At 36.4% G+C, this 23,923-nt stretch overlaps 1 protein-coding gene across 10 annotated transcripts in view; it reads left to right on the forward strand.

Annotated features, from left to right (window-relative positions):
* The window catches only part of MYO9A (myosin IXA), a 297,273-nt gene that overhangs the window by 210,931 nt on the left and 62,419 nt on the right, over positions 1 to 23,923 (forward strand). For all 10 annotated transcript variants that reach the window (XM_059180512.1, XM_059180509.1, XM_059180516.1 and 7 more), the window contains 2 exons: positions 885 to 1,073; positions 2,451 to 2,498. In XM_059180512.1, the coding sequence (XP_059036495.1) occupies positions 885 to 1,073; positions 2,451 to 2,498 (237 nt within the window). The remainder of the gene's footprint in view (positions 1 to 884; positions 1,074 to 2,450; positions 2,499 to 23,923) is intronic.

The raw sequence follows: 23,923 nt of genomic DNA on the forward strand, positions 1-23,923 counted from the left end.
CAGGACCCTAATAAGAGTAGTGATGAGACTATGGCAAATGACTAATTTTGCATAGAGATAACGTTGGCCGTATTTTTCTAATACTGTGCAACTGCTTATTATGTTCATGTCTTTCTCTGCTTCGTACCTGTATTTCCTAGATTAGGGACTTCAGGTTGTTGGGTACTACAATACGCTTAAGTAACATAAGAAGTGCCAAAATTATGAAATAGAGCTCAATAGTGGTTTTCTAACACTAGATCAAAAATGTTCAACTTATTTGAGGAAGTGAAGGAGAAACCAATTCTAAACATATATAACACTTTGGGTCATGTTAAACACCCTCCCCCTTATTTCTCTCACAAAAATTCCAGACTTTATTTAAATAAGTTAAAAGTAATCCCATGTAGTCTTTTACGAGTAGTACAGTGTTATTCAGAACATGTCATTCTTTGGAAAAATAAAATAATGGTTACCTAATGTATTATTAGGCAAGGATTCAAATATTTATTCTTTCAATTTTAGAGTGGAACTATCTAAGCAAGTTTCATTTCTGAGGTGATAAGTAATTAAGTGGGATGCAAATAATCTTTATAGCTAAATATAGTTTAAAAGCCAGGCTTGTGGAGAAGTTCCCAGGATTTTCTGAAATTGTTACATTGTTTAAACTGTTAGGTATTTTGCTAGAATTTAATAGTTTTTATTCTGCAGACATTCATTCCACAGTAGAGAGGGCATTTACAGATAAAATGTGACCATTTACAGATACAGTGTGACCTCATGGGCTCGCCCATTAGAAAGGGTCCTAGTCTTTGTTCTTAACACTACCCAATACAAGTTGAATCAATCTTCTGTGTTTAGATAAATTCTTTATACCTTACATGTCTTCTCTTATTGCTTATTAGGTAGATGATGGGAAAAGCATACGATATAAAGACCTCTACGCACTATTTGAACAGATTCTGGAAAAGACCATGAGGCTTGAGCAGCGTGATTGGAGTGAATCTCCAGTCAGAGTTTGGGTCAACACTTTTAAAGTGTTTTTGGATGAATATATGAATGAATTCAAAACTTTGGATTGTATACCCACAAAGGTAAATATGATATGTTTGATTTTTAAAAGGATTCAGTTAAGAATTCATTTTAAGAGTCTTTCTTAAAAGTTTATCAGACCATATTATCTAAACCTTCTGCAATTAATATATTCTTTGCTGAGTTAAAATATAACATTGTGTCCTCAGCATTATACCCTCCACTTTGATAGAGGTCACTACATGAATTTCCTTTTGAAAAACTGTGGTTAAAGATGTAATTCATTGGGCACCTAGGAGTGGCTCTGCGTTAAAGCCTCTGCCTTTGGCTCTGGTCATGATCCCAGGGTCCTGGGATCGAGCCCTGCAATGGGCTCTCTGCTCAGCTGGGAGCCTGTTTCCCCCTCTCTCTGCCTGCCTCTCTGCCTACTTGTGATCTCTACCTGTCAAATAAATGAATAAAATCTTTAAAAAAAAAAAAAAAGATGTAATTCATTATATCTTTTGATGGCCTTTTTGTAAGGAAACACAAATTTTATTTCTTCTTGAATTAGGTTTTAGGAAAATGTGTGTTTTTTGAAATCTGTATAACAGTAATAACAACATTTACTTATTGAGTACCAGAAATTATACTAGGTGTTGGATATTTTAGTTAATTCTTGCTTCAGCCCTATTAAATAACTTATGAAATCCATATTACAGAAGACAAAGTTCTGTGTTATATGTTTTCTTTCAGTACTCCAGTTGAAATAATTAGGTATTTAATTATTAGGTATCAGGAATACTATTTTTATTGATTAGGTCCTGTTTTATTTTCAGTTATTTTAATTTATATGTGTTTAAATTTATAAGCCATTTCAACTCACTTTTGAAATAGCCAGATATAAATTAATCCTTGAAAGTTCTTGTGTTCTAGGTCTAGGTTATACAGAAGATTTTTTTAGTAGGCATATATTGCCTTTGTTTATAATCTTAAAGGTTAAGTTTGGATTGTCCTATACTGTGGTTATTAGGAAATGTCATGTATAAAAGAGCCTTCTGTGTCCCATATGATACCTTTGTATATTTAGCTCTGGGATGGAGAGTATTTTAGAGCTAAAATATGGAAAGTCCAGGCTTAAAAGTTAATAATCATTTAGTTAATGACTAAAATAAAATAATCATTTAAATTAATATGGAATGGCTTCTGAACAGAAATGATGTTTTAAAAAGGTAAGAATCCCTAAAGTATCCTTTTATTCTATCACTTTTATGGGTACTATGTTTCACTGAATTCAAAAATTTTCTTACATTTGCTTGCCAGCACTGCACATTTTCTTCTGAACAATAAAAAACTGTTTATACTATTACCTGTTGAGCAAAAATCTAAGCATTCACAAAGAAGTAAGAAAGTATGTTTGTCTTTGCTATATCACAGTTTCTGTATTTCTCTCCCATCAGGTACCAAAAACAGAAAGAAAGAAAAGAAGGAAAAAAGAAACTGATTTAGTAAGTTATAATCCATTTCTTATGTTAGGGTGAAGTAATTTTTAGCAGTGTGAAGTATATTTTAAAATATTTCTGTGGATATATTTAAGGAATATTTATCAGATGCCCAAGGGTTTATCATTTATGTCTTTACAAAAATTTGCAGTGGCAGAAATATCTTGAATTCTGTCACTTGTTATCAGTGGTGGTTTCCTAAAATGGTAGAGACATGAAAATGTTTACTCATAAAAGATACAAATATCTCTTTTCAGACATAGGAGCTTTTTAACTTTCCCTCCTTTCTTTAAAAAAAAAAAATTAAGACTAAGATTTTACAAATATAACTACTTCTAATTCAAAAGACATTCCAGAATATTATGCCATGTTCTTATCTGTTGTATTATGTATCTTTATTGTGTATTTTACAATAATCTCTGTAATTACAAAGATGACTTACTCCCTAGAGAAGCTCATAATTTACCAGTGAAGGTAGGCATTTTAAAAAGTCATTAGAATAAAATAGCACAAAGTCTGTTGAATTATGGAAAGGGAAAATGAAGGAAAGTTTTACAAAAGAAAATACATTTTTGCTCATTCTTGACAAAGGAGGAGTAGCTTGGAAAGATAGTATCTAGCCAAGGGGGAAAAGTATAGTAGTCGCCCTTCTCTACCATTTTACTTAACTGCACTTTTACTTAACCTGTGGTCAGTCTGGAAGCACATGATCCTCCTTCTACATCAGCCTTTTCTGCTTCATTTTGCTCCTTTATGTTAGGGAGATGGCTTCTTTCCTTAAACTTCATGAACAACCTGTGCTAGTGTCAAACTTTTCTTCTGCAGTTTCCTCACCTCTCTCAGCCTTCATAAAATTGGAGAGAGTTAGGGCCATATTCTGGATTAGGTTTTGGCTTAAGGGAATGTTATGACTGGTCTGATCTTCTGTCCAGACGACTGAAACTTTCTCTGTAACAGCAATAAAGCTGTTTCACTGTTTTATCATCTACTTGTTCACTGGAATAGTGCTTCAATTTTTCCTTTGTATTCACAGCTTAGCTAACTGTTTGATGCAGAAGGCCTAGCTTTCAGCCTCTCTCGGCTTTTGACATGCCTTCCTGACCAAACTTAATCATTTCTGGCTTTTGATTTAAAGCAAGAGACATGTTAAAAAAATTAAGTGAGAGGCATGTGAGTCTTTCTTTCATGTAAACGCTTAGGGCTATTAATTAGCCAGTTTCCATATTACTATATTTCAGGAAACAGGGAAGCCTGACGAGTGGGAGAGAAACAGGAGACAGACTGGTCTTCTGAGTAGTCAGGACACACCCATTTATTGATTGCCTTTGCTCTCTTAGATGGGTGCAGTTTATGATGCCCCGAAACAATTAAAATAGTAACATCAGAGATCACTAATTCCGATCACCCTAAGAAGTATAGTAATAATGAAAACCTTGAAATATTGTGAGAGTTACTGAAATGTGACACAGAGACACAAAGTGAGCAAATGCTGTTGGAAAAATGGTGCTGACAGACTTGGTCATTTCAGAGTTCCACACACCCTCTATCTGTGAACTGCAGTATAGCAGAGTGCAACAAAAGGACATAGGCTTGTATCTAAGCCCTTAGCCTTGTTTACTTTTGTTCTCTGAAGTAGGATTTTCCAATTGAGTTACCTTAGACAGCTTAGTCTCTGAGTTTCAATGTACTCATGTATAAAATAGGAATAATACCACCCACCACCGAGGATTTTTATGACGGTTAAATGAGATGATACATATCCTAAGGAAAGGGTAGTGTTTGGGCGCTTTATATACTTTAAGTCTTGAAAGAATAGTCTTTTTCATGTCTGTGCAGAAAAGAACAATACCTCAAGATAAGAATGAGCAAAGCATTTGACATATATAAAAGGACGGTAAGGACAATTCATTTATTCAACAGCTATTTTATTTCAGGGACTATGATAAATCATAGAAATATTAGGAAATATACAAATAAATGTTTACACTTGTTAGGCAAATTAAAATGAAAGAGCAGTGATTTCCTATTTTGCTCATCAATGGGCAAAACTGAAAATGAATTAGTTACCTAATTTAGAAGGATATATAAATATAGATTTTTCTCAATATTGTGAATTGGCTCATTTGTATAACCTTCTTGGAGAAGGTACTTTAACAATCATGCATTTTTAAGTTTTAGAAATATTTAAAAACAAAACCAAAATATGTTGACCTAGCAATTCTACATCTAGGAATTTTTCCAGTAGATATATCACACTCGTTCATGCTGCAATGTATAAGGCTTTTTAATTGAAGAGGAGTTTGTAATGGCGAGACGCTGAAAACAACCTAAATTTACAAGGAAATGGTTAAATAAGCTAGATTACACTCATGAAATAGGATGCTGCTTTTAACACTAAAGTAAAAGAAGCCATTCTCCAAGATGTTTTGTTAAGGAGCTAATCACTATATAGAAAGCTACTATTTGTAAATTTTTAAAAAATAAAAAGCATTTTTATATCTGTACTCATACACACAAAATATCTCAGATACAAAAAACTAGTATCAATGATTATTTTCTATAAACAGGAACTAGACAGAATCCAGAGGTAAGGAAAACTTTATCTTTTGTTGATTCTGTTTTGTACATTTTTTTAAGATAATTTTTAAAGCAATACTGTATTTTTATTGTAGAGATGCGACAACCTCTCAGATAGCAAATCAAACATTTCTAATATTAGGTGAATGGATATTGTGGTTTGGAATAAGAACTTCAGTGGCAGCAGTGGACGTTGTGTATCCCAAACAACTTAGAAGGGGAGATACTGTAAAACACAGCATCAGAGGGCTGGACTGGTGATAGGAGGTGAAACCCTCCTGCCAAAGGTGCAAGTGAAGCATTTGGGAAAAAATATAAGAGCTGTGGTTTTTTGTTTGTTTGTTTGTTTTTCCTTTTTGTGGGTTTTTGTTTTTTGTTTTTTGTGTGTGTTTTTTGGTAAGAGCTGTTTTGTACTTGTTGATCCATTCAGAATAAAATAACTTTAAATAAAAACAACTTTAATATTAGAGTTCTAGGAAAAGAAAATAATGTGCATGTGTGTGATTTACAATTTTATGAATAGAGGAATATCTGTGAGGTAAAATGTTAGTATCTGGGAATAATTGAGGCATCACAGAACAAGGCCATATTATGAAACTGGGATGAACTGTGCGTTGATTTTTTTTTTTTTTTTTTTAGTTAGTTGGTTATTTGATTAATTTGTTAAGACAAAAAGGACCACTAACACTCCACTACCAAGCACTTTATATAACTTTTTCTTTTAAAGATGTATTTATTTATTTGAGAAAGAGAGACTGCATGCATGCCCCGTTGTGAGAGATGGGGGAGGGCCTGAGGGAAAGGAGAGACAGAATCTCAAGCAGACTCTGCATTTAACGCAGAACCTGATGTGGGGCTTTATCTCATGACCCTGAGGTCATGATCTGAGCCAAAACCAAGAATCAGATGCTTAACTGACTGAGCCATCCAGGCGCCCCTATTTAACTTTTAAATTTGAGGCATAATTGACATGAAACATTACTTTCAGGTATACAGCATGATCATTTAGTATTTGTATATGTTGTGAAATGATCACAATAAGTTGAGTTAACATCTATCACTATAGATAGTTATAAAAAATTATTTTCATTTGATAAGGACTTTTAAGATCTACTCTCTTAGCAATTTTCAAATATGTGATACGGTATTATTAACTATAGCCACCATATTCTATATTTTATCCTCCTGACTTTTTTTTTCATTTCATTTTATTTTATTTTATTTTGTTTCTTTTCAGTGTTCTGAAATTCCTTGTTTATGCACCACACCTAGTGCTCCAGGCAATATGTGCCTTCCATAATAACCCACCACCAGGCTCACCCAACCCCCACCCCTCTCCCCTCCAGAACCCTCAGTTTGTTTCTCAGAGTCCACAGTCTCTCATGGTTTGTCTTCCCCTCCGATTTCCCCCAACTCATTTCTCTCCATCTCCCAGTGTCCTCTGTGTTATTCCTTATGCTCCACAAGTAAGTGAAACCATATAATAATTGAAACTCTCCACTTGACTTATTTCACTCAGCATGATCTCTTTTAGTCCCGTCCATGTTGATACAAAAGTTGGGTGTTCATCCTTTCTGATGGAGGCATAATACTCCATTGTATATATGGACCATATCTTCTTTATCCATTCATCCATTGAAGGGCATTCTTTCCACAGTTTGGCAACTCTGGCCATTGCTGCTATGAACATGGGGATACAGATGGCCCTTCTTTTCACTACATCTGTATCTTTGGGTTAAATAACCACTGGTACAATTGCAGGGTCATAGGGTAGCTCTGTTTTTAATTTCTTAAGGAATCTCCATACTGTTTTCCAAAGTGGCTACACCAACTTGCATTCCCACCAACAGTGTAAGAGGGTTCCCCTTTCTCCACATCCTCTCCAACACATGTTGTTTACTGTCTTGTTAATTTTGGCTATTTTAACTGGTGTAAGATGGTATCTCAATGTGTTGAGTTTTTTTTAAAGATTTTATTTATTTATTTGACAGAGATCACAAGTAGGCTGAGAGGCAGGCAGAGAGAGAGGGGGAAGCAGGCTCCCTGCTGAGCAGAGAGCCTGATGTGGGGCTTGATTCCAGGACCCTGGGATCATGACCTGAGCCAAAGGCAGAGGCTTCAACTCATTGAGCCACCCAGGTGCCCCTCAATGTGGTTTTGATTTGAATCTCCCTGATTGCTAATAGTGATGAACATTTTTTCATGGGTCTGTTAGCCATTTGTATGTCTTCTTTGGAGAAGTATCTGTCATGTCTTCTGCCCATTTTTTGACATGATTATCTATTTTGTGTATACAGAGTTGTCGAGTTCTTTATAGATCTTGAATATCAGCCCTTTGTCTGTAGTGTCGTTTGTGAATATCTTCTCCCATTCTGGGGTTGCCTCTTTGTTTTGTTGACTGTTTCCTTTGCTGTGCAGAAGCTTTTGATCTTGATAAAGTCCCAAAGTTCATTTTTGCTTTTGTTTCCTTTGCTTCTGGAGATACATTTTGAAAGAAGTTGCTGTGGCCAATGTCAAAGAGATTACTGCCTATGTTCTCCTTTAGGATTTTGATAGATTCCTGCCTCATGTTGAGGTCTTTATCCATTTCGAGTTTATCTTTGTGTATGGTGTAAGATAATCGTTGAGTTTCATTCTTCTACACATAGAGCTGTCCAATTTTCCCAGCACCATTTATTGAAGAGACTTTTTCCCACTGTATATTTTTTCCTGCTTTGTCAAAGATTATTTGACTACAGAGTTGAGGGTCCATATCTGGGCTCTCTACTCTGTTCCCCTGGTCTATGTGTCTGTTTTTGTGCCAGTACCATGCTGTCTTGGTGATCACAGCTTTGTAGTAAAGCTTGAAATCAGGCAACGTGATGCCCCCAGTTTGGGGGGGTTTGTTTGTTTGTTTGTTTGTTTTTTTCAAAACTTCCTTAGCAATTTGGGGTCTCTTCCAGTTCCAAACAAGTTTTAGGATTGTTTGTTCCAGTTCTTTTAAAAATGCCAGTGGAATTTTGGTCGGGATGGCATTGAAAGTATAGATTGCTCTAGGCAGTATAGACATTTTAACAATGTTTATTCTTCCAATCCATGAGCATGGAATGCTTTTCCATCTTTTTGTGTCTTCTTCAATTTCTTTAATGAGTGTTTCGTAGTTCTTCGAGTACAGATCCTTTACCTCTTTGGTTAGGTTTATTCCCAGGTATCTTACGGTTCTTGGTGCTATAGTAAATGGAATTAATTCTCTCATTTCCCTTTTCTGTATTTTCATTGTTAGTGTATAAGAAAGCAACTGATTTCTGTACATTGATTTTGTATCCTGCCACCTTACTGAATTGCTGTATGAATTCTAGTAGTTTGGGGGTGGACTCTTTTGGGTTTTCCGTATAAAGTATCATGTCATCTGCAAAGAGAGTGAGTTTGATGTCTTCATTGCCAATTTGAATACATTTTATTTCTTTTTGTTGTCTGATTGCTGTTGCTAGGACTTCTAGTACTATGTTGAACAACAGTGGTGAGAGTGGACATCCTTGTCATATTCCTGATCTCAAAGGGAAGGCTGTCAGCTTTTCCTCATTGAGGATGATAATTGCTGTGGGTTTTTCATAGATAGATTTTATAAAGTTGAGGAATGTCCTCTCTATCCCTATATATTAATCGTTTTAATCAGGAACAGATGCTGTATCCTGTCAAATGCTTTTTCTGCATTAATTGAGAATTAATTGATTTGTTCTGTCACATTGATTGATTTGCAAATGTTGAACCACCCTTGCATCCCATAGATAAATCCCACCTGGTCATGGTGGATAATCTTTTTAATGTACTCTTGGATCCTATTAGCGTAGGATCTTGTTGAGAATCTTAGCATCCAAATTCATCAGGGATAGTGGTCTGAAATTCTGCTTTTTGGTGGGGTCTTTGCCTGGTTTGGGGATCAGGGTAATACTGGCTTCATAAAAAGAGTCTGGAAGTTTTCTTTATGCTTCAATTTTTGAAACCGCTTCAGGAGAATAGGTATTATTTCTTCTTTGAAAGTTTCGTAGAATTCCCTAGGGAATCCATCAGGTCCTGGGCTCTTGTTTTTTGGGAGGTTTTTGATCCCTGCTTCAATCTTGTTACTAGATATTGGTCTATTCCGGTTGTCAATTTCTTCCTGATTCAGCTTTGAAAGTTTATAGGTTTCTACGAATGCATCCATTTCATCTAGGTTGCTTAACTTATTGGCATATAACTGTTGATAATAATTTCTGATGACTGTTTCTGTTTCCTTGGTGTTAGTCCTGACCTCTCCTTTTTCATTCATAATTTTATTAATTTGGGTCCTCTCTCTTTTCTTTTGGGTTAGTTTGGCCAATGGTGTATCAATTTTATTGATTCTTTGAAAAAACCAGCTTCTAGTTTCGTTGATGTGTTCTATTGTATCTCTAGTTTTTATCTCATTGATCTCTGCTCTAATCTTGATTATTTCCCTTCTTGTGTGCGGGGTTGGCTTAATTTGTTGTTGATTCTCCAGTTCTTTGGGGTATAAAGAGAGCTAGTGTATTCTTGATTTTTCAGTTTTTTTGAGGGAGGCTTGGATAGCAATTTATTTCCCCCTTAGGACTGCCTTTGCTGTATCGTATAGGTTTTGGACCAAAGTGTCTTCATTCTCATTGGTTTCCATGAATTGTTTTAAGTTCTTCTTTGATTTCCTGGTTGATCCAAACATTCTTAAGCAGGGTGGTCATTAGCTTCCACGTGTTTGGATTCCTTCCAAACTTTTTCCTGTGGTTGAGTTCCAGTTTCAAAGCATTGTGGTCTGAGAATATGCAGGGAATAATTTCAAACAAGGACTTCACAGGCAACATGATGTCAATAAAAATGTATCTTTTAATAATCATTCTCAACGTGAATGGCCTAAATACTCCCATAAAACCGCACAGGGTTGCAGATTGGATAAAACGACAGGACCCGTCCATATGTCGTCTACAGAAGACACATTTTGAACCTAAGGATACATCCAGACTGAAACCGAAGGGATGAAAAGCATATTTCATGCCAGTGGTCCTCAAAAGAAAGCTGAGGTAGTGATTCTTTTATCAGAGAAATTAGATTTTAAACTAAAGACTGTAGTCAGAGTACAGAAGGACACTACATCACTCTTAAAGTGTCTGTCCACCCAGAAGATCTAACAGTTGTACATATTTATGCCCCCAATACGTGAGCAGCCATCTACATAAGAGAACTGTTAATCAAGATAAAGAGTCATATTAATATGAATACATTAACAGTCACTGTCAGTAATAGACATGCCACTGTCAGTAATAGACAGATCATCCAAGCAGAAAATCAATAAAGGAGCAAGAGTATTGAATGACACATTGGACCAGATGGACCTCATAAATACATGCAGAACATTCCACCCTAAAACAATAGAACACTCATTCTTCTCAAGCACACATGGGACTTTCTCCAGAATAGACCACATACTGGGTCACAAATCAGGGCTCAACCGATACTGACATAATTATTTTATAACTGAAAGTTTGTGCAACCTTCCCTACTATATATACATATATTTTAAAGATTTTATTTATTTATTTGACCAAGAGAGATCACAAATAGGCAGAGAGGCAGGCAGAGAAAGCGGGGGGGGGAAAACAGGCTCCCTGCTGAGCAGAGAGCCCAAAGCAGGGCTCGATCCCAGGACCCTGAGATGACCTGAGCTGAAGGCAGAGGCTTAACCCACTGAACCACCCAGGCACTTGTAGTATATTTTAATGACAGGCAGTGTTGCCAGTATTCATCAATACTATTCTTGGTCTGGTTCTCTTTTGCCAGCATAATCTCTTAAATTTTTAACTAGTTTTTATTTTTAATTCAGGAATTCATATAAACATAATGATATTCATTGTAAAGTAAACCTCTTTTCCCAGCCCTTCTTCCTAGAGATAACGACTGCAACCAGTTGTTTTTTTTTATTTTAATTCCAGAAATAACCGGCGCCTTTAAAGCGTTTAAGTGTATATATATTCTCCTTCCTTTCTTAGGATATTCTGAGTGGAATTGTTTTTTTATTTTGTTTATGGTTGACTTTCTATAGAAATGTAAATTTGTCCATTGCTTTTTTTATGTTTGAGGTTTTTATCTTTCTTAGACAAATAATTATATTATTATTACAATTCTTTTACTTTTCCCATGCCTTTCACTCTTACATTTATTGTTTGATTTGTTTCCATTAAAAATAGTAATCATCTGGAATCTATTTTAGTCTCAAGTAAGAAATGGATCAAAGTTTGATTTATTTTTAAAAGCATGTCTATTGTCTGAACACTGTTGATGGATACATTTCTTTTTCACTGAAATACTGCTTTTATAATATACTTGATTCCACATGTATTTGGATTTAACTTTGAATTTCCTATTTTTATTCATTGATCTATATATACATCAAATCTCTTAAATTACTTTTTGTTTTATCACATACATGTACATGTATACCGCCGTAAACACATGACTCTAAAAAGTCTTGAAGGCTGTTCTTTTTGTGTACTTAAGTTTATATTTTAATTCCAATTAGTTAACATACAGTATTACATTAGTTTCAGGTGTACAATATAGTGGTTCAGCACCCATACGATACCATGTGCTCATCACCATGCACTTTTTCATCCCTTTCACCTATTTAGTCCAACTGCCACCACCTTCTCCTCCAGTAACCACCAGTTTGTTCTCCATAGTTAGGAGTCTTTTTTTTGTTTGTTTGTTTTCCTCTTCCTCTTTGTTTTTCCTTTGCTCATTTGTTTTATCTTAAATTCAGCATGTGGGTGAAATCATACGATATTTGTCTTACTCTGATTACCTATTTTGCTTGGCATAATACCCTGTAGCTTCTTCCATATTGCAAATGGCAACATTTCATTCTTTTTTGTGGCTGAGTAAAAACTATATCTTCTTTACCTGTTCATCAGTGGATGGACATTTGGGCTCTTTTCATAATTTGGCTGTTGGTTGATTCCTATAACATCAGTGTGCATGTATCCTTATGGATTATTATTTTTGCAGTTGCTGGATCACTGGGTAGCTCTATTTTTAACTTTTTGAGAAACCTCCATACTGTTTTCCAGAGATTGCACCAGTTTCCATTGTCACCAACAGTACAAGAGGGTTCCCCTCTCTGTGCATTCTTGCCAACATCTCTTATTTCCTGCATTGTTCATTTTAGCCATTCTTAACAGGTGTGAGGTAATATCTCCTTGTAGTTTTGATTTCTATTTCCCTGATGATCGGTGGTGATGAGTGCCTTTTCATGTGTCTGTTAGCCATCTACATGTCTTCTTTGGAAAAATATCTATTTATATCTTCTACCCGTTTTTTAACCGGAGTATTTGTTTTTCAGGTGTTCAGTTTTAGTAATTTCTTTATGTATTTTCAACACTAATCTTTTTTTTTTTTTAAGATTTTATTTATTTATTTATTTGACAGACAGAGATCACAAGTAGGCAGAAAGGCAGGCAGAGAGAGAGGAGGAAGCAGGCTCTCTGCCGAGTAGAGAGCCTGATGCGGGGCCCGATCCCAGGACCCTGAGATCATGACCTGGGCTGAAAGCAGAGGCTCAACCCACTGAGCCACCCAAGCCCCCCAGGTCTCAATCTCTTGGTCTGCATCTCAGCCAGCAGGGACAGGGAAAAGGCAACAGAGCCCATAACTCTAGCCATAAACTACAAATGGCACACACCACTTATATTCACGTTTCATTGTCCAGAACCACTCATGTGGCTGTTCATAGATGCTAAAGAAGCTGTAACATGTAAACTTTAGATAGTCATGTGCCTAGCTAGAGCTTTGCAACTCTGTATTAAAATAAATTCTATCTAATGGATATTGTTAGCATTCTTTTCTACAAGCAAGTACTTAATTCTAGTTCCTAACAGATGGTAAGCATCTATAAATATTTAATTGAATGAATGAATGCATGAGTGATTGGAAAGTGCTGCATGGTCCCCCCTGCTCTTGTCCAGCATTATTTCTCACTATTCTCTGCTTGTCTTCTCACTGACCTAGACCAGTTCTTCTTGTTTCATTTTCATTTCTTTCCCATTCCTCTCCCTTCTCTCCAGTGCCCCTCCCATCCTTCTCCTCTACCCTGCCCCCTTTTCATCCTGACATAATTATAGTTACAGAAAGTTTGCAGGAGAAGTAAAAGAACCCTATGTGTCTTCACTCAGATTTATTCAGATTTCACCAATTGTCCCAATATCCTTTGTTGTGTTCAGTTGTCATGCCTTCTTAAGCTCTTTTAATCTAGAACAATTCCTCAGTCTTAGATTTCATTGCATTGACATTGTTGAGGAACATGTACCAATTATTCGAAATTGTTCCTCAGTTTGAATTTGTCTTAAATTTATTCATGATTAGATTCAGGTTATGCATTTTGGGCATGGAATACCACAGAAGAGATGTGTTTTTTCAGTGTTTGATATCAGGAGATGTGATATTTATCTGTCCCATTACATTTGATGTCCATAAGGGTATTTAAAAAAAAAACAAAAAAGCTGCAAATTTACTGTTATTTTTCTTTGTAATTGATGAGTATCTTGTGGGAAGATACTCGAGACTGCAGATATTCTTATATTCCTCTCACCCACTAGTTTTAATATCCCTTGATGATTCTTCAGTGAATCAGTTATTACTGTGATGGTTGTCAAATAGTGTTTTTTAAAATTCCATCATTCATTCTATATTCATTAGTTGAATTTTTGCCATAAAGATTAGTTTTTCTTTCTAATTTATAGCTGCAGGAGACTCTCACTGAATAATTTGTGACAGTTGGAGCATCAAAAAAAAGGACAGGAAAAGGTTATAATCCGTTGAATAAAATAAAAGTCTGTGAGTCTATACTGATGTAAATAATTTCTTTTTGAAGAGTTTTTTTCTAATAGATAATGTATTTATATTATTAAAATATCTTTTGAAAAGTGTATATAAGAAGTCTAATGGGACTTTTCTCCTTTTTGTTTTCTACAGATACATATTGTTGTTTGTTTCTTATTTATCTTCCCAATGTTTCTTTATTCTGTATAAGAAATAAGGAGTATGCATATTTTCTATCCTTTCTCACACAATATTTAGCAAATTATATAATAATACAATACTCTTTTGTTTGTTGTTTTTATCATTGAGCAATATATTTAGGAAATCACTCTGTGTCTCTAGTAGACAGTCTTTAAGATTCTTGTTTCTGGTTATCCAACCAAACACTAATCTAGGCACTGCAGCTGGAATTAAGATTGTTAATCACCTCACTGTTTTTAACCCAAGTTTATCCTGGATTGTGCAGATGAGCCTAATAAAATCAGAGGAGGAAGTCAGAAGAGTCAGAGAGATGTAGCTGAAGAAAGATGCAGTAGACACAGATAGAAGAAGTGAGAGAAAGTAGAAGCATGAGAAGGATGCAGTCTGCTGTTGGTAGCTTTGAAGATGGAGAAAGGGTAACTGTTAGCAGTGGAATGTGAATGGACTATTAGAAGCTGAGAACAGCAACAGCCAGCTAACAGCCAGCAAGGAAACGGGACTTCCATTTTACAACTGCATGGAACCGAATTTTGTCAACAGTATGAATGAAATTGGAAAGAGATTATTCTCCAGAGCTTCCTGAAAGGCACATAGCCCTGACAATACCAATTTTAGCTTGGTGAGAGTTGTGTCTGACTTCTAGCCTCCAAAACTGGGAGGTTATGAATGGGTGTTGTTTTAAACTGCCAAGTGTATGGTAAATTGTTACAGCAACAATTGAAAACTAATGTAATAATTGTGCCTAGAAATCTGTCTACTACTCCTTTCTGAACCCCAGGTGGTTTCTCTTCCATTATAAACAATAGTGGCATGAGGGATAACTCGTGTGTATGAGAGAGAAAAGACAGGGAATCCTAGGATCAAAATTCTGGTCATAGATAATAGAGGGTCCTGCTTTTATTACCTGAAGGAGGGATTGCATTTCTCAGTTTCAGCTATGGAAGTGGGTTGTTCAATTCATGGAAACCAATGAGAATGAAGACACTTCTGTCCAAAATCTATGGGATACAGCAAAGGCGGTCCTAAGGGGGAAATACATAGCCATCCAAGCCTCCCTCAAAAAAATTGAAAAATCCAGAATACACCAGCTGTCTCTACATCTTAAAGAACTGGAGAATCAACAACAAATCAAACCAACTCCACACATACGAAGGGAAATCATCAAGATTAGAGCTGAGATCAATGAGGTAGAAACCAGAGATACAGTAGAACGTATCAATGAAACTAGAAGCTGGTTTTTTGAAAGAATCAATAAGATCGATAAACCATTGGCCACACTAATCCAAAAGAAAAGAGAGAAAGCCCAAATTCATAAAATTATGAATGAAAAGGGAGAGATCACAACTAACACCAAGGAAGTAGAAACAATCATCAGAAGTTATTATCAACAGTTATATGCCAATAAGCTTAGCAACCTAGATGAAATGGATGCATTCCTGGAAAACTATAAACTACCAAAATTGAACCAGGAAGAAATCGACAACCTGAACAAACTGATATCTAATAACGAGATTGAAGCAGTGATCAAAAACCTCCCAAAAAACAAGAGCCCAGGACCTGATGGATTCCCTGGGGAATTCTACCAAACTTTCAAAGAAGAAATAACACCTCTTCTCCTGAAACTGTTTCAAAAAATTGAAGCAGAAGGAAAACTTCCAGACTCCTTCTGTGAAGCCAGCATTACCCTGATCCCCAAACCAGGTAAAGACCCTACCAAAGAGGAGAGTTTTAGACCAATATCGCTGATGAATATGGATGTTAAGATTCTCAACAAGATCCTAGCCAACAGGATCCAAGAGCACATTAAAAAGATTATCCACCATGATCAGGTGGGATTCATCCCTGGGCTACAAGGATGGTTCAACATTCGCAAATCAATCAATGTGATACAACAAATTAATATGAGAAGAGAGAAGAACCACATGGTCCTCTCAATTGATGCAGAAAAAGCATTTGACAAAGGCAGCATCCATTCCTGATTAAAACGCTTCAAAGTATAGGGATAGAGGGAACATTCCTGAACCTCATCAAATCTATCTATGAAAGACCCACAGCAAATATCATCCTCAGTGGGAAAAAGCTTGCAGCCTTCCCGTTGAGATCAGGAACAAGACAAGGATGCCCACTTTCACCACTCTTGTTCAACATAGTATTAGAAGTCCTAGCAACAGCAATCAGACAACAAAGAGAAATAAAAGGTATCCAAATTGGCAATGAAGAAGTCAAACTCTCTCTCTTCGCAGATGACATGGTTCTTTATATGGAAAACCCAAGACTCCACCGCTAAATTACTAGAACTCATACAGCAATTCAGCAACATGGCAGGATACAAAGTCAATGTGCAGAAATCAGTGGCTTTCTTATACACTAACAATGAAAATACAGAAAGGGAAATGAGAGAATCGATTCCATTTACTATAGCACCAAGAACCATAAGATACCTGGGAATAAACCTAACCAAAGAGGTAAAGGATCTGTACTTGAGGAACTACAGAACACTCATGAAAGAAATTGAAGAAGACACAAAAAGATAGAAGACCATTCCATGCTCTTTGATCGGAAGAATAAACATTGTTAAAATGTCTATACTGCCTAGAGCAATCTATACTTTTAATGCCATTTCGATCAAAATTCCACCGGTATTCTTCAAAGAGCTGGAGCAAATAATCCAAAAATTTGTATGGAATCAGAAGAGACCCCGAATCACTAGGAAATGTTGAAAAACAAAAATAAAGGTGGGGGCATCATGTTACCTGATTTCAAGCTTTATTACAAAGCTGTGATCACCAAGACAGCATGGTACTGGCATAAAAACAGACACATAGACCAGGGGAACAGAGTAGAGAGCCCAGATATGGGCCCTCAACTCTATGGTCAATTAATCTTTGACAAAACAGGAAAAAATATACAGTGGAAAAAAGACAGTCTCTTCAATAAATGGTGCTGGGAAAACTGGACAGCTATATGTAGAAGAATGAAACTCAACCATTCTCTTACACCGTACACAAAGATAAACTCAAAATGGATAAAAGACCTCAACGCGAGACAGGAATCCATCAGAATCCTAGAGGAGAACTTAGGCAGTAATCTCTTCGATAGCAGCCAAAGCAACTTCTTTCAAGATATGTCTCCAAAGGCAAAGGAAACAAAAGCAAAAATAAACTTTTGGGACTTCATCAAAATCAAAAGCTTCTGCACAGCAAAGAAAACAGTCAAAAAAACAAAGAGGCAACCCACAGAATGGGAGGAGATATTTGCAAATGACAGTACAGACAAAAGGTTGATATCCAGGATCTATAATGATCTCTTCAAACTCAACACACACGAAACAGGCAAACATATCAAAAAATGGGAAGAAGATATGAACAGACACTTCTCCAATCAAGACATACAAATGGCTATCAGACATATGAAAAAATGTTCATCATCACCAGCCCTCAGGGAGATTCAAATTAAAACCACATTGAGATATCACCTTACACCAGTTAGAATGGCCAAAATTAACAAAACAGGAAACAGCATGTGTTGGAGAGGATGTGGAGAAAGGGGAACCCTCTTCCACTGTTGGTGGGAATGCAAGTTGGTGCAGCCTCTTTGGAGAACAGTGTGGAGATTCCTCAAGAAATTAAAAATAGAACTTCCGTATGACCCTGCCATTGCACTCCTGGGTATTTACCCGCAAAGATACACATGTAGTGAAGAGAAGGGCCATCTGTACCCCAATGTTTATAGCAGCAATGGCCACGGTCGCCAAACTATGGAAAGAGCCAAGATGCCCTTCAACGGATGAATGGATAAGGAAGATGTGGTGCATATACACTATGGAGTATTACGCCTCCATCAGAAAGGATGAATACCCAACTTTTGTAGCAACATGGACAGGACTGGAAGAGATTATGCTGAGTGAAATAAGTCAAGCAGAGAGAGTCAATTATCATATGGTTTCACTTATTTGTGGAGCATAACAAATATCATGGAGGACAAGGGGTGTTAGAGAGGAGAAGGGATTTGGGGTAAATTAGAAGGGGAGGTGAATCATGAGAGACTATGGACTCTGAAAAACAATCTGAGGGGTTTGAAGTGGCAGGGGGTGGGAGGTTGGGGTACCAGGTGATGGCTATTATAGAGGGCACGGATTGCATGGAGCACTGGGTGTGGTGCAAAAATAATGAATACTGTTTTTCTGAAAATAAATTAATTAATTAAAAAAAATTTTAAAAATGCAGAATGGCAGCTAAAAAAAAAAAGAGAGAAAAGAAAGTGGGTTGTTAAACTTTTAGATTTGCCAGTTTGATAGATGAGAAATACTGTATTGTTGGGTCCCCCAGTAATGGGTCCATGGTCAAAGGAGTGAGACTGATACAAAGCAAAGGTCAAGCAAAGCTTTATTTCGTGCCAACCATCAAGAATCAAAGCGACCGTCAAACAGACAGATCAGGGCTGCCCCAGAGAGGGCAACCCCTCCCTGCCTCACAGACTAACTTTTATATACCAAAGGCCATGTGGTTGGGCCTGGCCATACACAGGTGGCAAATGAGATGGTAACACACAGAGAAAGCTGCACAGTCTTGCTAGGTCACACATAAGTGAGCAATTGAATTACAGTTTACCCTATAGTAGACATTTGAACTAGCCTATCACCTTGGTGAGAATTGATGCCCAAAAGGCAGGAACCACACTCCTTGGTAGCTGGGGAGACCCTGTGCGTGCTTTACTGATTGGATGTCTCCACCTGACCCGACTCATCCCTGCATTTGGGCTGTCATCTCTACCTGACCTGACCCACCCTTGTATTTGGGCTTTGTTACCTGGGACTGGTTTCCCAGACTTGCTTTTAAATAAGTTCCCCTGGGGTGGGTTGGGGGGGCAGGATCAACTTAAGTTTTACTGCATGAACAACAAAATGGCTGTTCAACCGAGGTGGGGCCGCTCTGGCTAAATACGTTCTTACAGTATCTCCTGTAGTTGTAGTTTGCTTTTCTCTTGTTATCCTTGAGTTTGAGTGTCTTCTTATGCTTTAGTACCATTTACATTTTCTTTTCCTGTAGCATATATATTTATGTGGATCGCTTGTTTTTTGTTGGGGTTTGGTCTTTCTCAATTTCTGGGGACTTCATGTATGAGGGAGATTACTTTTTGTTTGTGATATGAGTTGTAAATATGTTTCCCCAGTTTGTCAGTTGTCTCTCGATGCTGCCTTTTAATATTATTTGCTATATAGAAAATGTTTTCTTTTATGAATTTAGATTTAACCAATCTTTTCTTTCATAGCCTCTGAATTTTGAGTCACAGACTCAAAATTTTCTTTCCCCTCATCTAAAAGTTATAAAAACATTTTCAGTTTTTTTCTTCTAATACTTTAATGGTCACATTTTTTACATTTAAATTTTGATCTTTATGGAGTTAATCCTAATGTATTATATGAATTACAAATCTAATTTTACCTCTTACCAAACCCATCAGCATTTATTTAGAAGTCCAGCTGTATCTGTCTACTTTGAGATGTCACCCTTTTTGCATTCTGATGTCTCCTTTATCTTGGATCTTTTTATCGTATTCCATTGATTGATCTGAGTATTCATGAGCCAGTTCTACACTACTTTAACTATTGAGCTTTTATTATCTGGCTAAGTCCTCCCTAGTTTTCTCCCTCCTCCCCTTTTTTAAAAGATTTTCTCTCTCTCAAGCTGAGGGGGCGGGGCAGCAGGAGAGGGAAAAACAGACTCTCCTCTGAGCAGGGAGTCCCATGCAGGGCTCCATCCCAGGACCAAAGACCATGACCTGAGCCAAAGGCAGATGGTTAACCAACCATGCCACTCAGGTGCCCTCCCCCTGCCTCCACTAATATTCTTTTTCAGAACTTTTATAGCTATTTTTACTTGTTTTTCCATATTAACTTTGAATTCAGTTGTCTGGTTTGATGAGAAGAAATCTAGTAGTACTTAGATTACCTTATATTTATAAATTAACTGTTGGGTCCCCCCAAAATTGGGTACCCCAATAATTGGTCCCTGATTAAAGGAGCGAGACTGATAAAAAGCGAAGGTCAAGCAAAGCTTTATTTCATGCCAAGCATCAGGAATCAGACCGACTGTCAAACAGACCACTTGGGGCCTCCCCTCCAGAGAGGACGACCCCTCCCTGCTTTCCAGACCAACTTTTATAGAGCAAAGGCCATGTGGTTGGGCCTGGCCACGCACAGGTGGCCAATAAGATTGTAACACACACAGAAACTCCACAGTGATGCTAGGCGACCAGCTGAATTACAATTTACCCTAGTAGACATTTGAACCAGCCTATCAAACCTTGGTTAAGATTGGTGCCAAAAGGCTCCCAAAGGGTGGGGGCCCATACTCCTTGGTAGCTGGGAGACAGTATGCACCCCCCACTGATTGATTGAATACCTCCACCTGGCCTGACCCACCCTTGTACTTGGACTTTGTTACGTGGGACTGGTTTCCAGGACTTGCTTTTAAATAAGTTGCCCTGGGTGGTGGGGGGGGGGGGCAAGGTCAATTTAAGCTTTACAGCAAAATGGCAGTTCAACCCGGGTGGGGCTGCTCTGGCTGAATAGGCCCTTACATAACATTAACATACAGAGAACTGACTTCTTTATGATTTTGTATCTTTTCATCTGTGCAAGTCTATTTTTGTATCCATTAAGAGGGCTTTAAAGCTTTTCATACATAGTTTTTAATTATTTCATGCTGTATTTATTACTGGGTGTTTTATCTCAGCGGAGATAATTATTGTAGTTGACAGTATGGTATATATCCTTCTCTGATTTTTCTGTACTTATATAAACTCTTCAGTCTAGTAGATTTCAAGGTGATATGCAGGAGTTTCTGGGATACTTTCAAGAATTTTGCAAAATTAAGGCTATTTTCATAATAGTAATGACATTATTTTCCTTTTTCACTGAGTTGAACAAATCAAGGTAGCTTCTCCAGATGGGAATGGAAAGTATGGTATAGCTGTATATAATGGTTTTCTAAAAAAAAAAAAAAAAACAAAAAAAAGCAAACACTTGTCCAATGGAACTGTAAACTAATCTAGTTTTAAAGAACTTCTAAAATTTTTAAAAACTGTGACAAAATTCATATGACCTAAAATTCACCGTTTCAACCATTTTAAGTATATACTTTGGTGGGTTTTAGTATATTGACTATATTGGGCAATTACCACCACTGTATAATTCTAGAACATGTTCATCACCTGCAGAAGAAAGTCCGTATTCATTCCCATTCTCTTTTCCTCCAGTCCTGAAAACCACCAATCACTTTCTCTCTCAATGGATTTGCCTTTTATGGACATTTCATATTGGTTTAAAAAAAAATCATAAAATATTGGCCTTTGTGTCTTCTTTCACCTAGCATACTGTTCTCAGTATTCACTCATGTTGTGGCATGTGTAGTATTTCATTCCTTTTTATAACCAAATACTATTCCACTGTATAGATATACTTCATTTTATTTACCCATTGGTCAGTTTATGGACTTTGGGGTTTTTCCACTTTTTGACTATTCAGAGTAATGCTGCTATGAACATTTGTGTATAAATTTTTATATCAGTCTGTGTGTCTAGCAACTTTTTTCATAGAATATCACTTTTACTTTATTAAAAAGGCTATCCTCATTCACACTTTGGTACTTGGCAAACAGTTTTTGAAAGTGAATTAAGTGACTCGTCACTTCAAGGAAAATACCTAACAATATTTGTTAACAGTTGTAAAGTTTAAGCTTGCAAGCAAAAATCAGAATTATGAAAACTTGTGAATGTGACAATTTTCCAGTAAAGAATTTTCTGATGAGATTGGTGGTAATATGAAAGAATATGACCTTTTGATAGCATATAATGAAATATGTCAACATTTAGAACAGTTCCATAACTCAGCGAACCATTATTTTCCAGATCATCAATGCCTAACATCATAAAATCATGTGTAGGTAAAATGTCCATTTGAAGTACAGGATTGACAAAAAGGTTTCTTTAACCAGTTCAAGGTAAATGTACTTCCAATGTAATTTATCCCTTCTGAGTATACAATTCAATGATTTTTAGTAAGTTTATATAGTCATAACCATCATCCAAGTCCAATTTTAGAACATTTGCATCATTATAAGAGGATTTTTTGGTACCAGTTTGCATTCATTGCCCTTTACCATCCACACTCAGTTCTAGGCAAATGCTAATGTACTACCTGTTTCTATAGTTTTAATGTAGAATGGAATCCTATCATTGGAATCATAGAATGTGTAGTCTTTTGCTAATGGCCTCTTAGTATAATTTTTTGGAGGCTCATCCATGTTGTGTGTGTATCAGTAGTTTGTTTGGGTTTTTTTAGCACTTAAATACTATCCCATTGTATGGATATACCACATTTTATTTATCCTTTTATCATTTGTTAGGGTATTAGGGTCATTTCTATTTCTTGACAATTATGAATAATGCTGCTGTAAACATTCTCATACAGGTTTTTGTGTAGACATATGTTTTCAGTTAGTTCTCTTAGTTATAAACCTAAGAGTGGAACTCCTGGTCATATGATAACTCTGTGTTTAACATTTTCGGAAACTACTTGTTTTCCAAGTGAGTGCACCATTTTACAATTCCATCTGCAATATCTGAGGGGTCTAGTCTCTCCACATCCTTACCAATAGATGTTGTCTTTTTCATTATACGCATTCTAGTGGTCATGCAGTATTATCTCATCATGCATTTCCCAGATGACTAATAATTTTGACCATCTTTTTGTGTGTTTTTTTGCCATTTATACTTCTTTGATAAACTGTTAGCTATTTTGTCCATTTTTTTTAAAAAAAGATTTTTTTGTTTATTTGAAAGAGAGAAAAAGACCACAAGCAGGAGGAGGGGCAGAAGGAGGTCAATGCAGGATTCAGTTCTAGGACCCTGAGATCATGACCTGAGGTGAAGGCAGCCACTTAACCTACTGAACCACCCGGGTGCCTCTGTTTTGTCCATTTTTAAATCAGTTTATCTTCTTGTTAATGAGTTATAACAGTTCTTCATATATTCTAGGTAGAAGTCCTTTATCAGAGAAACAATTTGCAGAGATATTCTCTTGAGTCTGTAGCTTATCCTTATGTTTTTTAATGCTACTTCAAAGTAAAAGTTGTACATTTTGGGAGGCCTGGGTGCCTCAGTTGGTTAAGCCACTGCCTTAGGCTCAGGTCATGATCCCAGGGTCCTGGAATCGAGTCCCACATCAGGCTCCTTGCTCAGAAGGGAACCTGCTTCTCTCACTGCCTCTGCCTGCCTCTCTGCTTGCTTGTGTGTACTCTCTCTCTCTTTCTGGCAAATAAATAAAATCTTTAAAAAAGAAAAGTTGTAAATTTAATAAAGCTGGGAGAACAATGGATTTTATATTTTATATTTTATATGTAAGTATATTTTATATTTAAATTTATTTTATGAAGAGTTCCTTGGTGTGGTTTTAGATTCTATAGTCTATATTTCAATTAAACTTTAAGTTACCATTTGTAGAGTTTTGATGTTATATTATTAAATTATTATTAAATTGTCCATTTTCCAATTTTATATCTGTCTGAAGGTGGATTTTCTTCATGTATTTCAAACTAAATTGTGTAGTGCCAACAGATTGAATGCAGAAGTGGCTATGAGAATTTAGGTTTTTTTCATTGAGCTAGTCATAAGAGATGACAAAAGTATAAAACAATACCCCTTTTGTCACCACTTTGATTTAAACATATAGGTTTTTTTTTTCATGAAAATGTTACTTATGTTACCATGTAATGTGTTTAATGTTATTGTTAAATGAATTGGATACTTAAAAT

Source organism: Mustela lutreola, chromosome 7 (genome assembly GCF_030435805.1).
Source record: "Mustela lutreola isolate mMusLut2 chromosome 7, mMusLut2.pri, whole genome shotgun sequence".
NCBI lineage: Eukaryota > Metazoa > Chordata > Mammalia > Carnivora > Mustelidae > Mustela > Mustela lutreola.